The 16,421-nt window shown below is 40.9% G+C and overlaps 1 protein-coding gene and 1 non-coding gene across 2 annotated transcripts; both read left to right on the top strand.

Moving 5' to 3' along the window:
* Positions 1 to 1,953: 1,953 nt before the first annotated feature.
* On the top strand, positions 1,954 to 16,019 carry ZNF879 (zinc finger protein 879). Its single transcript, XM_052644131.1, has 4 exons — positions 1,954 to 1,986; positions 4,798 to 4,924; positions 5,370 to 5,465; positions 14,572 to 16,019. Exons 1-4 carry the CDS (start codon positions 1,954 to 1,956, stop codon positions 16,017 to 16,019), a joined length of 1,704 nt encoding a protein of 567 aa, XP_052500091.1.
* Positions 6,080 to 6,279, top strand: LOC128051843 (U2 spliceosomal RNA). The gene has a single exon (XR_008199767.1). It is a non-coding gene; the product is annotated as a U2 spliceosomal RNA (small nuclear RNA).
* Positions 16,020 to 16,421: the final 402 nt, after the last annotated feature.

The following is a 16,421-nucleotide window of genomic DNA, read 5'->3' as shown; positions in this document are numbered from 1 at the left end:
GTCCCTAAGGTTAGCAATGTGTACTGTGGCATTTGACTATTTTTGCTTTGAAATGATCTTAGTAACACTGCGATCCCAGATCTCTTTCTCATATTATTTTCCTGGTATATAATAATTAATCTCTTTATTCTCTACCTTAAGGTGTCCTTTGGTTTTAGGCCTGGTTTTGTAAACTCTAATGGTGGCTATTTAAAAAAGCATTCACTTGATATTTATAGAATTGTATTATTTACAGTGCCAGACAAAGAGGATGCAGTGGTAAAGAAGGGGGCTACTCTCAATACTGGAAAACAAGCTTTACAATTTAAAGGAACCCTTTTAAAAGAAGTAATGAATGTCATGAAAAGGGCAATACTAGGTCTATGTTTTTGTTTTTACCCAATGTGTCAGTTAAAAAAAAATATATATTTTATTATAGGTTACAAAATTTAGAATTAAAAAATTTGTTAAATAGATACTGTTTTCTCAATAACCAAGAAAAAGCAGCAGCAAGCGGCTAGTCTTCCACAATTTCTACCACATGCTCACTTTTTGCACTTATTATCATTGAAATCACAATTTTAAATAAAACGGGTGCACGAAAGGACACGTGGTTACAGCAGAGGCTTCAGCCTCTGGCGTCTGCAAGACTGCTGTCTCTAGCTTGCCCTTCCTTGGACCTTCTCGGACCCCGTAGCGGGCCATGCCGTGGAGATGTCTGGGAAGTATAGTTCGAAAGGAAAAGCGCTAGGGTTCTCCTGTACGCACGCGCAGTTTGGTCCGGTGGCCTGGCGGCGGCGACGCTAAGGATCCTGCACTAGGTGCTCCTCTTACCCTCTGTAGGGTCCGCCGCTTCCCACGTCCCGGCGAGCACAGGTACAGACTGCCTTTGAGAGTGGGCCCGGGGTGTTAGGCTCCTGCAGCAGGGAGCGGACAGAGGGTCAGCCGCGGCGAGTCCCAGCTTCGGGCGTCCAAGCCCGGGCGGCCTTGGCAGGTGAACGTGGCCGGAGGAGGGGGCGTTGCCCCGGCAAGGCCCCGCGACGGACGGCGCGGCTGTCTGGGCCAGGCTCCCGGAAGGGTGTCCCTCGAGAAGAGATTGCAGGGAGCTGTGTCTCATTTCGGGATTCGTGAGCCCTGAGGCGGTTTTCAGCTATTACCGTTTGTTGGTATTTTCCCCCTACAGTTGAAACTTAATGTTTATCCCTTTTGCCAACCTTGTATTTTGGCATTGTTCTTCTAGGGTGACTCCTAAGTGACTTAACTGTTTCCTTTTGTGTTTGATTTTGTCCACTTGCTACGTTAGTCCCTTTTCTCTAAATTTTAAATTCATTTCTAGCCAACGAAGGTATTTTTTCTGAGTCTTGTACTTTTAGGAGGGTTTATGGAAGGTGGATCGGTAACGTTTCCTTATACAGTTAAGGATGTTTGGTAACTTTCTTCACAAAGGAAACACAACGTCCAAGAGGAAGAGAAGAGGACTAATTCTTGGTTGGCTCTTTCTGAAAAGGACACCAATTCTTAAAATGACATTTGCAGAATTAGTATTATCCTAATTACTATAGCTGAGAATACCTAAATGCAGGTGTGAGGAATATTTGTCATTTCGCATTAGTTTAACGTCTCTGTGAGCCCGGTATGACTGCTGTTTACAGTGTTTGTATCAGGTGGTTCTAGTACCTTCGTTTCATTTATCTTTACTCATAGATCATTGGCTGAAAGGTTGCAGGCTCAGTGACTGGAAGTCTGCTTACCGTGCACTCCGGGTTTTCAGGTCAAGCACGGGTCCCCTCCAACTCACACACGCCTGGGCTTCCAGGTTTCCTTTGGTTTCTACAGGGTGCTCAGCCTGTGGAGACTTCTTAACCTGGTCTAACCCTAATGAGGAGGGGAGTGCAGATAGAACAGAAAGACCTCACAGTTTCTTTCTCCCTTTTAGGCACCCTCTCTAAAAGGAGCAGCAAGAGGGAGGGAGAAATGGCCACAAGGTTGCTGCCAGCCCAGGCTCTGGTGAGTGAAGGTTTCTTTCTTGAACTGCCTGCTGGGTTCAGAGGTTGGAAACATGCGTTATCTATTGTTGAGCTCTTCTAGGTAATGAAGCCCACTGAGGGACCAGAATTGAGGAACTCCAAAGGGACGGTATATCCCTTGCTGCAGGGCCAGCCTCTTTGTGAATTTTCCATTTAACCAGTTAGTGCTTATTGACTTGGAAATGAATGGGCCCACAGGCCCCATGCCAGTGCCATGCCCAGAGCTTTGTGAAGGATCCAGGTTTGTTTTGCCCTGGAGGGCAAAGACATAGGGGAGTCAAATCTAGGAAATCAACTGAGAACTAATCTACTACAGTAATACCTGATAAGGGTCTGGGTGATTTTCTAAGAAGATCCTAGAAGAAGACCTAGTGGTCAGAGATGCTTCCTACTATTGTTCAGTTTTATACATATGAGCAGTATTAGGCTTATACAGATGTTGAAAGGAAAAGAAGTTACAATTTGGGCTGTGGTTTGGAGGAGGGGACAGATTCAGGGAAGTAAGACTTCCTGAGGTGAGAAGCATCTGGTTCACAGTGATTTCTTCCCTTTGCCCTTTCACTTGGGGAACAATAATTAAAAGCATAATCTCTTTCCAACCCAGAAAACCTTTCCACATCAGTAGAAGAGAAAGAAAACACTTTTATTATTGAGTAAACATTACACCAGAATGTATTGGGTATCACTGGCAATCCACTAAAGATATTGCAGAGACAGAAAGCTCACTTATATATAGCTAAGTGCATAACCCAGTTTTGCAGTTTGGAAATTTGTCAGGTGACAAGTTAGGCCCATCTCCTCCTAGGAAATGGTGACGTTGGCACATTCAAAGAAATGGTGACCAGGTGCTTGAGGAAACAGTCCTGAATTGTGAGACTCATTTAGCCATTAAAAAGACTTACATACATCTGGTAAGGGAAATTCGGAAAGAAAATAAAGGATGGGGTTGGAGTCTTCTCACTTATTTCCAACAGCCTTTTATTTTTAATTTGCCTTTGCCCTTACCAAATCAAAGAACACCCCGGCCTTGTGACCACCTTTCTCGATTTTAGGGATAAAGTGTGGAAGTATTTTTACCTCTAGAAATGTGTCCTAAGAAAATAAGCTTTTTTGTGATGTGCAGGGACACTCAATCCAGTATTTTTAGGGTTATAAAAATGGAAATAACCTAAATACCCACCAGTAGATTAGTTAAGTAAACCGTCTAATAATCTATAAGTAATCTATACAGTGAGATATGTGGCAGCAAATAAAAAGTGTTGAGTGGGGTAAAGTTATCTGTGTAACATTTTTATTTAAATTTAGAGCCATGTTATCATGTAAAAAGTATGAAAGAACTCACAACAAGAAGTTAACAAACCTTGTTTTTGATGGTAGGAAGTTAGATTAATGTTCCTTCTTATTTTTTTGTCTGCACCATGTGGCATGCAGGATCTTAGTTCCCTGACCAGGGATGGAACCCATGCCCTCTGCAGTGGGAGCATAGAGTCTTAACTGCTGGGCTACCAGGAAAGTCCAACATTCCTTTTTCTTTTGCTTATTGATCATTCCTAATTTGCTTAAAGAAAAAAAAAGATTTTTAATAATAAAAGAAAGGGACCACCAGTTTAAAACAGGCGACTTGTGATGCACTGAAGCAGGAGATGTTCCCAAAGCCACAATCATGTATCTGACGTACCGTGAGGCCAAACAAACCAAAACATCAGAGTTGGGAGTGGGGAAGGTTTATTGTAGGGCCGAGCAAGAAGAACAGATCGCTTGTGTGCAAAAAACTCAACTCCCTGATGGTTTTCAGGGAAAAGGTTTTTTAGGCAAAATTTGGGATAAGGGCTGCAGACTGTAAATTTCTTCTAATTGGTTGATAGTGAGGTAACAGGGCAGTGTTCCAGCACTGTTGCGCTCAGCCTTGAGTAACCATCCTCTGCCTGGGTGGGGGCCTTAGTTCCTGCAGAAGAACTCAAAGATATGTTCTTATGTATGTCCCTCGAGTAGGAACCAGGACCCTGCTTTTTGGCTGCACTGTTGTTTCCTGACTGCTGGTCCTTGTTTCTGCATTCCCGCAAATTCCCTCATTAGTGACTGTTTGAATGTGCCCCTTGGTATTCAGGAAGGTCTAGGAGGTTGAAGCCCTTTTCCTACAAACAAGACATGGAGAACATGGAAAGGCTTTATATATGTAGGAGGGCCCCTCAGGGCTCCTGCTTGGTTTCAGAGAGAAGTAGAACAAAGGCTTCTGGGATGGGGAGAGAGTCCCAACTGCAGCCTTGTCACTTGGCTCTTCAAAGATTGTGCAGCCCACCATGCTGGGCCTGCTTCTGGGAAAGCCATGGCTGGGGCCTTCTCAAAGCCTCCTTCACTGTGACTGGTAGCATCCTTTCATCCGAGACAGAGATGGCCCAAAGTGACCACAGCCAAGCACACCTGTTGCTCCCTGAGTGAGTGTACTGGAGGCTCCTTCTAAAACCCAGTTCTCATGTCTCACCCGTAAAATGAGTTTGGTCTAGGTGATTGTACCTTTCTATGCCTAGAGTTCTGTGTTTCCATCATTGTGATTTTATTCCACGACTTCAAGTGTTTTACCTTGTCTGGCTGCTGAATTTCATTTTGCTGGAAGCACAGTGCTTCACTGACGGTAGGTAGGTGACAGAGATGTATGTGCTTAGTAAAGGAGGGGTGGTCAGGAGGTATTCAGCTTGAAATTGCTCAGAACCTAGAATGGTGACAGGGTTGCTGCTCAGTCATCCCGCTGGGGGTATGGTCCTGGGTGAGCAGGAATGGGTTTCTGTTACAGGTGTCTGTGACATTCAGGGATGTGGCTGTGTTCTTCAGCCGGGACGAGTGGCTGTGCCTAGACTCTGCGCAGAGAACCTTGTACCAGGAGGTGATGCTGGAGAACTACAGCACCCTGTTCTCTCTGGGTAAGGACATTTCCTTGTGATGTAGAATCTGCTGGGGGGGGCACCTTGGTGCCCTCTCCGAGGAGGGCATGGCCAGACTCAGCCCACAGGTGGACTCAGAAAGCAGCGGTTGCTGTTGCCCTCAGCTGCAGGGACAAGTGTCAGCTTGGTAGCGTTGGTGATGGGCATCCTTTCGGTACTTTTCCTGTCTTCTGCCCCCTGGACTCTGTCCCTCTGGATCGCACAAGAGGTTCCAGCTTCGAGGAAATGTACAACCAGAGCCCTAACTTTCTTCCTGAGACCACCTCCTGGACCTCCTCTGGGAGCCCGGTTTTAAGCCCTTCTCAGAACAAATCTATTTACTCTCAACTGTCCCTTTGCCCCAGACCCTGGGGCTGGATCTGAGTGAGTGACTGGCCACTCATGTCTGCACCATGGATTCATTCTCTTTCTTGCTCATGAACAGGGATTCTGTTTTCCAAACCAAAAGTTATCCTCCAGTTAGAACAAGGGGAAGACCCCTGGATGGTGGAAAATGGAGTTTCTCAGAGCACATATCTAGGTGAGTGACAGTAATTGGGAAATGGGCATAGCATTTCCGAGCTGCTTGGGCTTTGCTGATCAGTAATGAGGAGATACTGACCATTCTTGGGGAATACTGACCAAGCCCCTCCTTGATGTGTCAGGATAGGTGGGAAGTGCTGGGAAGGGCATATCCTCACTCGACCTTTTTGAGTACTTGGTATAGCAGGTTCAGAGGGAGAGTTGAATTCTTCCAGTACGAGTTGTACTTTGTCATATGTCCTTTGTAATTTGAATGCAGAGCATGTAATGTGTAAAGGTTTGTGATTCATATCTTCTCCCTTTTTTCTTTTACTGGATTGATTATTTTCTTAAATTATTTTCTTTCTACGATTTGAACAAACCTTTTATCACTACAATGCATTCCTCATTGTCCCATCTTGGGTCTTTGCTTTGACTTATCTGCAACTTTTTACACATGGTTTAGCTAAAACACCAAAATGATGCATGTATGTTTATGTACTATGCAAGAGAGAGACAGCAAGGTTAGCAAAATGGTAACAGTTATTGAATTTAGGCAGAAGGTTTGCAGATATTAAACATAGCTTTCTCCTCATTCTTTTGGTGTGAAACAATTTTAAAATAACATGTTCCATCACTTCTCGGCCTTTTGGCTAAGATCAAGTGTAGTATCTGTTCTTAACAGTTTAAAATAGTATGTTCCAGACCCTGGCTGCTGAAATGTATCTCTAAATCTCTAAAATCCCTGTGGGTTGCTGAATCATAAGGGCTTGGTTTCTGTTGCATTTAAAATTTTGTCTTTGTTTCTGACACCGGAGGATGACTCACTCTTTTGAGTTTTGCTCCTTGTCTGGAATTTATTTATTCTGAGGCAAAAGATAGGCTTTCTGTGTCAGTTCGGTCTTGTGTTTCTATTTATGAGTGCCATCTTGAGATTTTTGCCTTTGGTTTGACTAGAGTATTTCCTGACTAATGTTTCAGAAAGGTTCATGTATACTGTATTTGTACATGTCTAATATCAATTCTTTTCCCTCTCCTGTGGGAATTATGTTTTGTATCTAGAATTCTGGCATCAGTTTTTATTTCCTAGAAATTGTTCAACCTTTGTTCCACTGTTTTGGGGCACTGAGTATTGTTGACTATAACCCTCTCTTTCCCCCGCCACCTCTGTTTCCGTCTAGAAAACTCTTTTCTCCTTTTTTATTTTTTATATCCTTTTTATCTTTGAAATTCACAAGTTTCATTAAGCTATATCCAGGAAGTTTGGGATTTTTTTGTTTTTAATATTATTCAGCATTCATGGGGCCCACTGCTTTGAAGACCCAAGTCTTTTTTTCATTTCAGTAATTTTGTCTCTACCCACATGCTGACAATTATTCTGCCATATTCTGCCATGGACAATTGGAGGTGCATGACTGTAAGAATAACAATATGAAACAAATTCAATCACAGCTATCAGAAATAAATATATCTGTTGGATGAGTTTCAAATTTGGTTGTGAGCTTTCTGATTGGCAAATAAATTACTAATTTCAAATTGACTATATTCTTTTGTAAGATTTAAAAAATTAATTATTTTTAATTTATTTGAGGTGTGCATGGTATTAAAAAGCGAGAAACAGAAAAACTTAAGATTGATTTGAAATTTTACCAACCATACTGAGTCATTGTTAATAGTTTACTATTCCTTCACACTATAAATATTTGAGTGTGTTTGTATATGAGAAAGACACACACACAGAGAAACAGATTGATTGTACATATTGTTCTTGAGCTTGTTTTTTAATTATAAATGTTTAATTATTTAGCCATCATTGAATACAGGTCTACCTCATTGAAAGAACTCTACTATATTGTTAAGCCATATTTTATTAAACAGTCTTCCTTTTGGAAATTTTAGTTTCCCATTTTTCACTATTGTTATCATTGCTGTTATGGCTATGGAATATAAAAGTAAAAAGAAGGGGAAAGTTCCAAGTAATTATAGCACAAAGGCACAAGTCAGTCAGTTCAGTCGCTCAGTTGTGTCTGACTCTGCGACTCCATGAACCACAGGACGCCAGGCCTCCCTGTCCATCACCAACTCCCGGAGTTTACACAAACTCATGTCCATTGAGTCGATGATACCATCCAACCATCTCATCCTCTGTCGTCCCCTTCTCTTCCTGCCCTCGATCTTTCCCAGCATCAGGGTCTTTTCCAATGAGTGAGCTATTCACATCAGGTGGCCAAAGCATTGGAGTTTCAGCTTCAACATCAACCCTTCCAATGAAAACCTAGGACTGATCTCCTTTAGGATGGACTGGTTGGATCTCCTTGCAGTCCAAGGGACTTTCAAGAATCTTCTCCAACACCGCGGTTCAAAAGCATCAGTTCTTCTGTGCTCAGCTTTCTGTATAGTCCAAATTTCACATCCATACATGACTACTGGAAAAACCATAGCCTTGACTAGACAGACCTTTGTTGACAAAGTAATGTCTCTGCTTTCTAATATGCTGTCTGGTTTGGTCATAACTTTCCTTCTGAGGAGTAAGCATCTTTTAATTTCCTGGCTGCAATCACCATCTGCAGTGATTTTAGAGCCCCCCAAAATAAAGTCAGCCACTGTTACCCCATCTGTTTGCCATGAAGTGATGAGACTGGATGCCATGATCTGTTTTCTGAAAGTTGAGCTTTAAGCCAACTTTTTCACTCTCCGCTTTCACTTTCATCAAGAGGCTCTTTAATTCTTCTTCGCTTTCTGCCATACACGTGGTATCATCTGCTTATCTGAGGTTATTGATATTTCCCCCAGCAATCTTGATTCCAGCTTGTGCTTCCTCCAGCCCAGCGTTTCCCATGATGTACTCTGCATATAAGTTAAATAAGCAGGGTGACAGTATACAGCCTTGACATATTCCTTTTCCTATTTGGAACCAGTCTGCTGTTCCATGTCCAGTTCTAACTGTTGCTTCCTGACCTGCATACAGGTTTCTCAAGAGGCAGGTCAGGTGGTCTGGGATTCCTATCTCTTTCAGAATTTTCCACAGTTTATTGTGATCCACACAGTCAAAGGCTTTGGCATAGTCAATAAAGCAGAAATAGATGTTTTTCTGGAACTCTCTTGCTTTTTCCATGATCCAGCTGATGTTGGCACTTTGATCTCTGGTTCCTCTGCCTTTTCTAAAACCAGCTTGAACATCAGGAAGTTCACAGTTTACATACTGCTGAAGCCTGGCTTGGAGAATTTTGAGCATTACTTTACTAGCATGTGAGATGAGTGCAATCGTGCAGTAGTTTGAGCATTCTTTGGCATTGCCTTTCTTTGGGATTGGAGTGAAAACTGACCTTTTCCAGGCCTGTGGCCACTGCTGTTTTCCAAATTTGCTGGCATATTGAGTGCAGCACTTTCACAGCATCATCTTTCAGGATTTGAAATAGCTCCACTGGAATTCCATCACCTCCACTAGCTTTGTTTGTAGTGATGCTTTCTAAGGCTTACGTGACTTCACATTCCAGGATGTCTGGCTCTAGGTGAGTGATCACACCATCGTGATTATCTTGGTTGTGAAGTTCTTTTTTGTACAGTTCTTCTGTGTATTCTTGCCACCTCTTCTTAATATCTTCTGCTTCTGTTAGGTCCATACCATTTCTGTCCTTTATCGATCCCATCTTTGCATGAAATGTTCCCTTGGTATCTGTAATTTTCTTGAAGAGATCTCTAGTCTTTTCCATTCTGTTGTTTTCCTCTTTTTCTTTGCATTGATTGCTGAGGAAGGCTTTCTTATCTCTCCTTGCTATTCTTTGGAACTCTGCATTCAGATGCTTATATCTTTCCTTTTCTCCTTTTCTTTTCACTTCTCTTCTTTTCACAGTTATTTGTAAGGCCTTCTCAGATCGCCATTTTGGTGTTTTGCATTTCTTTTTCTTGGGGATGGTCTTGATTCCTGTCTCCTGTACAATGTCACGAAGCTCCACCCATAGTTCATCAGGCACTCTATCAGATCTAGTCCCTTAAATCTATTTCTCACTTCCACTGTATAATCATAAGGGATTTGATTTAGATCATACCTGAATGGTCTATTGGTTTTGCCTACTTTCTTCAATTTAAGTCTGAATTTGGCAATAAGGAGTTCATGATCTGAGCCACAGTCAGCTCCTGGTCTTGTTTTTGCTGACTGTATAGAGCTTCTCCATCTTTGGCTGCAAAGAATATTATCAGTCTGATTTTGGTGTTGACCGTCTGCTGATGTCCATGTGTAGAGTCTTCTCTTGTGTTGTTGGAAGAGGGTGTTTGCTATGACTAGTGCGTTCTCTTGGCAAAACTATTAGCCTTTGCCCTGCTTCATTCTGTACTTGAAGGCCAAATTTGCTTGTTAGTTCAGGTGTTTCTTGACTTCCTACTTTTGCATTCCAGTTCCCTGTAATGAAAAGGACATCTTTTTTTGGGTGTTAGTTCTAAAAGGTCTTGTAGGTTTTCATAGAACCGTTCAGCTTCTTCAGCATTACTGGTCGGGGTTATAGACTTGGATTACCATGATATTGAATGGTTTGCCTTGGAAATGAACAGAGATCATTCTGTCATTTTTGAGATTGCATCCAAGTACTGCATTTCAAACTCTTGTTGACTATGATGGCTACTCCATTTTTTTCTAAGGGATTCCCCCCCACAGTAATAGATATAATGGTCTTCTTAAATTCATCCATTCCAGTTCATCTTAGTTCACTGATTCCTAGAATGTTGACATTTTCTCTTGTCATCTCCTGTTTGACCACTTCCAATTTGCCTTGATTCATGGACCTAACGTTCCAGATTCCTGTGCAATATTGCTCTTTACAGCATCAGATCTTGCTTCTATCACCAGTCACATCCACAACTGGGTTTGTTTTTGCTTTGGCTCCATCCCTTCATTCTTTCTGGCCTTATTTCTCCACTGATCTCCAGTAGCATACTGAGCACCTACCAATCTGGGGAGTTCCTCTTTCAGTGTCCTATCTTTTTGCCTTTTCATATTGTTCATGGGGTTCTCAAGGCAAGAATTATGATTAAAAAGATTTATTGAAAAACTACTCAGCTTCATTATAAATCAAAGACATTCAAAGTAAAGCAATATAATTTTTCCCTTTAATAGGGACTGTTACAAAAGGTTAAGAAATACACATTCAGTGTTTTCCTACTGTTCTGAGCAGTAAGCAATATCTTCAGTGGGATTTTGATTGAAGTATTTCTGGCTTTATTCACATAAATCCCAGGCTTAAGAATTTTTCTTAAGAAAATAATTCTATAATTGTGCATAGCTGCAAAGATAGTGTAAAGGAATGTTTGCTTTAACATGAGGCATTACTCAAAGTAAAGAAAGCTAAATGACTTAGAAGGGGATTTATTAAACATGACATATTCATTCATGTACTGGAATATTCTGTAGCCATCAAAATGATATCAGCCTACTGTCATTCACATGGAGAGATGTTCATGATTTTTATCCCCAAACTTTAAAGTTTTTATTTTGTATTGGTATATAACGAATTAACAATGTTGTGGTAGTTTCAGCTGAATAGTGAAGGGACTCAGCCATACATATACGTGTATCCATTCTCCCCAAAACTCCTCTCCCATCCAGGCTGGCACACAGCGTTAAACAGAGTTCCATGTACTATAGGTCCTTGTTGAATATTCATTTTGAATATAGCAGTGTGTATGTGACCTTCCCAAAGTCCCTGACTATCCATTCCCACTGGCAACCGTAAGTTCCTTTTTGTAAGTCTGTAAGTCTCTATATTTTGTATGTAAATTCATTTGTACCATTTCTTTTTAGATCCCACATATAAGGGATGTCATATGATATTTCTTTCTCTGACTTAACTTCACTCAGTATGACACTGCAGGTCTGTCCACATTGCTGCAAATGGCATGATTTCATTCTTTTTAATGGCTGAGTAATATTTTATTGTATATATGTACCACACAATAATTTTTTGTAAGTGAAGTGGTGCAGGGAGGTTAGTTTCAACCCACTTTAATTTTTTAAGTAAAAGTGTTTTCTTTATATATAGAAAAATTGTGAGCTAAATTCCACATTTAGCAGTGATTGATTATATTTGTATGATATGTTTATGGGTGAACTATATTTTCATTTTAATAGTTTTCTGGAGTTTCTTAATTTTTCTTACAATGATTATACATTTCCTTTTTAGTTAAGAATATTAAAGCTCTATTATAAAATATATTCATTACTTTTGAATCAGTAAGCCCATTCTTGAATAGTATTCTAAGTGATAAAAATGGTAGACAAAATCATTTTCAAAAATGTACTCTCCCAGTGTTCCCTGTATCACAATATGGCCCACATCTCCATTGGATTCCCCAAGCCAGAGTGTTAGTTGCTCAGTTGTGTTTGACTCTTTGTTACCCCTTGGACTGTAGCCCACCAGCCTCTTCTGTTAATGGAATCCTCCAGGCAAGAATAGTGGAGTGGGTAGCCATTCCCTTCTCCAGGGGATCTTTCTGACCCAGGGATTGAACCTGAGTCTCTTGCATTGCAGGCAGAGTCTTTACCATCTGAGCCACCAGGGAAACCCCAAGCCAAAAGCCAGACATTATTGTTGAGTCCTCTCACTTATGCTGTACTCCTTATTCACAGGTGAACATACCTGTCGTCTCTGCTTTTAAAATACCCCAGTGTGCCTGCTTCTGTTACCATGCCAGTGCAAACTGCCATAACCTTCATCCAGGAAGACTGTCGCAGCCTCCTAATTGGCAGCTCTGTACCTGTCTTTGTTTTCTTTTCCTCTTTTCCCCCAATTACAGTCCATTTGTCACACAACTCCATAGTTTTCCTTTCTAAACAAAACAATCATGTTCCTCCAACCCCCCAGTGATCCTTAGAAGAAATTCCAAACACTGCCCTATGCTTTACAAGACCTTGCATGATGTGACCCCCTGCCCATCTCCTTTCCTCCTCTTGTAGCACTCTCCCCCGTTTCCCTCTTGCTTAGGCCACACTAGTTCTTTATATTCTGCAAACACACAGAGCTTCTTCCTGCCTTACGGCCTTTGTAATTGCTCTTCTTACCCAATTTTTACATGGACAACTCTTATGTTATTTAAATCTTTAATTTTATTTCCTCACCATAGTTTGAAATATCAAGTTGTACACATCACCTTGTTTTTGTTTATTTTCTCACAGTTGTCATCACTCCCAGGACTTTATTTGGTTACTTGGTCATTGTCAGTATTGGCTACTAGAATGTAAACCCTGTGAAAATGCGACTCTTACCTGGCATGTTCTCTATAATCCTGAGTCCTGACCTTTGCATGGTACATAGTGGATACTAAGTAGATACTGTCAGTGAAATGTATTACATTATTCATAGCACTCCAGGGAGTCCCAAAACTTCACTAGCTGAGGCTGTGTTTCAAAGAGACTTTTAGAGGCAGTGCTTCTCCCACTTGTTTATAGCCCCTCTGCAGTTTTCTCTTGGTTTTGGCTTGAGTGCACTGGTGGCTGACCTGAAAGATGAAGCTGAATAGTATACAACCTGCTCTACGCAGATATACTGTGTACCCTGCTGACCTCTGCTTTGTTACTAGATCAGGCCTGGTTCCTTTACTGGAAGAGCTGTCGTCTCAGTTCCTCAGCCCACCCACACATAGTTTTCTTCAGACTTTTTCCCGCCCAGGTAGATCTTCCATTCTGCTTCTTTCTCTTGCTCTTCTGTTTCTCACCCTTTTCTCAGTTCAGTTCAGTTGCTCAGTTGTGTGCGACTCTTTGCGACCCCATGGACTATAGCATGCCAGGTTTTCCTGTCCATCACCAACTCCTGGAGCTTACTTAAATCATGTCCATCAAGTTGGTGATGCCATCCAACCATCTCATCCTATGACATCCCCTTCTCCTGCCTTCAATCTTTCCCAGCTTCAGGGTCTTTTCCAATGAGTCATTTCTTCGCATCAGGTGGCCAAAGTATTGGAGGTTCAGCTTCAGCATCAGTCCTTCCAATGAATATTCAGAACTGATTTCCTTTAGGATGGACTGGTTGGATCTCCTTGCAGTCCAAGGGACTCTCAAGAGTCTTCTCCAACACCACAGTTCAAAAACATCAATTTTTTGGTGCTCAGCTTTCTTTACGGTCCAGCTCTCACATCCATACCTGACTACTGGAAAAACCATAGCTTTGACTAGATGGACATTTGTCAGCAAAGAGATGTCTCTGCTTTTTAATATGCTGTCTAGATTTGTCATAGCTTTTGTTCCAAGGAACAAGCATCTTTTCATTTCATGGCTGCAGTCACCATTTGCAGTGATTTTGGAGCCCAAGAAACTAAAGTCTCTCACTGTTTCCGTTGTTTCCCCATCTGTTTGCCAGGAAGTATAGGACTGGATGCCATAATCTTGGTTTTTTGAATGTTGAGTTTTAAGCCAGCTTTATTACTTTCCTCTTTTCACTTTCATCAAGGGGCTTTTTAGTTCCTCTTCACTTTCTGGCATAAGGGTAGTGTTATCTGCATATCTGAGGTTATTGATATTTCTCCCAGCAATCTTGATTCCAGCTTGTGCTTCATCCAGCCTGACGTTTTGCTTGGTGTACTCTGCATATAAGTTAAATAAGCAGGGTGACAATATACAGCCTTGACGTACTCCTTTCCTGATTTGGAACCGGTCTGTTGTTTCATGTCCGTTTCTAACTGTTGCTTCTTGACCTGCATACAGATTTCTCAGGAGGCAGGTCAGGTGGTCTGGGATTCCTATCTCTTTCAGAATTTTCCACAGTTTATTTTGATCCACACAGTCAAAGGCTTTGGCATAGTCAATAAAGCAGAAATAGATGTTTTTCTGGAACTCTCTTGCTTTTTCCATGATCCAGTGGATGTTGGCAATTTGATCTCTGGTTCCTCTGCCTTTTCTAAATCCCGCTTGAATATCTGAAAGTTCTTGGTTCACGTACTGTTGAAGCCTAACTTGGAGAATTTTGAGCATTAGTTTGCTAGCATGTGAAATGAGTGCAATTGTGCAGTAGTTTGAACATTTTTGGCATTACCTTTTCTAAGGACTCCATAAATATATTTGTTAGCCATCCTTGTATTTTTTGATGTTATTTTTCTTTATTCTCAGTGCAAGAGAGACTTACATGTTTCATTTATTTTAGGATGGGAGAGCTTGTTTGAAACCAGAGTTTCTGAAGAAGAAAATCAGGACGTAATGAATCAACTCTTAGGTGATGGTCCTTTTGACTTTAGGTTGGGAAAAATCTACATAAACGAGGAAACCCTAGAGAATCAACAAAGCAAAGAGAACAGAGCTTTGAGGGAAGTCTTAGTTACCATCAAGAAAACATGCATGAAGGACAAGAGCTTTATAGGTATTGACCTTGGGAAAAATCTTGATCTAAAATTATCACTTATTAGAAAACCCAGAATTGTTTCCAGAGGAAGGAAACCTTGTTCACAGCAGTATTCAATTCTATTTAAACAGCTGGGAATCAGCACAGTGCGTAAGTGTTACAAGTGTAATATCTGCGGGAAAATCTTCCTCCACAGTTCTTCCCTGAGTAAACATCAGAGAATCCATACTGGAGAGAAGCTCTATAAATGTAAGGAATGTAGGAAAGCTTTTAGCCAAAGCTCATCTCTAACTCAGCACCTGAGAGTTCATACTGGAGAGAAGCCTTACATATGTAGTGAATGTGGAAAAGCCTTCAGTTTCACTACATCTCTCATTGGACATCAGAGAATGCACACTGGAGAGAGGCCCTATAAATGTAATGAATGTGGAAAAACGTTTAAAGGTAGTTCATCCCTAAATAATCACCAGCGAATTCATACTGGAGAAAAGCCCTATAAGTGTAATGAATGTGGGAGAACCTTTAGCCAGTGCTCATCTCTTATTCAGCATCATAGAATTCATACTGGAGAGAAACCATATGAATGTAGTCAGTGTGGGAAAGCCTTTACTTCAATATCACGACTAAGTAGACACCACAGAATTCATACCGGAGAGAAACCTTTTAATTGTAATGAGTGTGGAAAGGTGTTTAGTTACCACTCAGCCCTTATTATACATCAGAGAATTCACACTGGTGAGAAACCTTATGCCTGTAAAGAATGTGGGAAAGCCTTTAGCCAAAGCTCAGCTCTTATACAACATCAAAGAATTCACACTGGAGAAAAACCCTACAAATGTAATGAATGTGGGAAAGCTTTCTCCTGGATTTCACGGCTTAATATACACAACAGAATCCATACTGGAGAGAAACCATATAATTGTAAGGAATGTGGAAAAGCTTTCAGTTCGCACTCAGCAGTTAATACTCATCGAAAAATTCATACCGGAGAGAAACCTTATAAATGTAATGACTGTGAAAAAGCTTTCAACCAAAGCTCAGCACTCATTCAGCACCAGAGAATTCATACTGGAGAGAAACCATATAATTGTAAAGTATGTGGGAAAGCCTTTAGACAAAGTTCATCCCTTATGACACACATGAGAATTCATACAGGAGAAAAGCCCTATAAATGTAAAGAATGTGGGAAAGCTTTCAGTCAGAGCTCATCTCTTACAAATCATCAGAGGACTCATACTGGAGAAAAACTATAAGTTAAATGCATGGGGAAAAACCTTCCAACTGAAGTTCATTCCTTACAAAATATCAAAGAATTCATTCTGGGGAGAAAATCATGAGGAGTAGTTAATTGTGCATTAAACTTCAGGATTTAGACCTTGCCAAACATCAGAGACTTATGATGCAAGGTAACCTTAGAAATATTAGGAAAGCTTGTATAAAATGTTTCTTCATACATTCTTAACTTATTACTGACTATAAAATAGAAAATTTGTCAAATCAAAGGGTTATTTTTTTTTTTTTTTCCTAATGTTACATGGTAACAGCTACCAGCTTTCACAGGCATTACTGGGAAGCTTGTTGATTAATGGAAAAGTGCAGCCATAAAATCCAGACTTTGGATTAGTCTAGGATTGTATATTTTTGAAACTGCATTT

The sequence above is a fragment of the Budorcas taxicolor genome, chromosome 7, assembly GCF_023091745.1.
Source record: "Budorcas taxicolor isolate Tak-1 chromosome 7, Takin1.1, whole genome shotgun sequence".
Classification (NCBI taxonomy): domain Eukaryota; kingdom Metazoa; phylum Chordata; class Mammalia; order Artiodactyla; family Bovidae; genus Budorcas; species Budorcas taxicolor.
The sequence above is the reverse complement of the archived record's forward strand: the minus strand, read 5'-3'. Positions and strand labels throughout refer to the sequence as shown.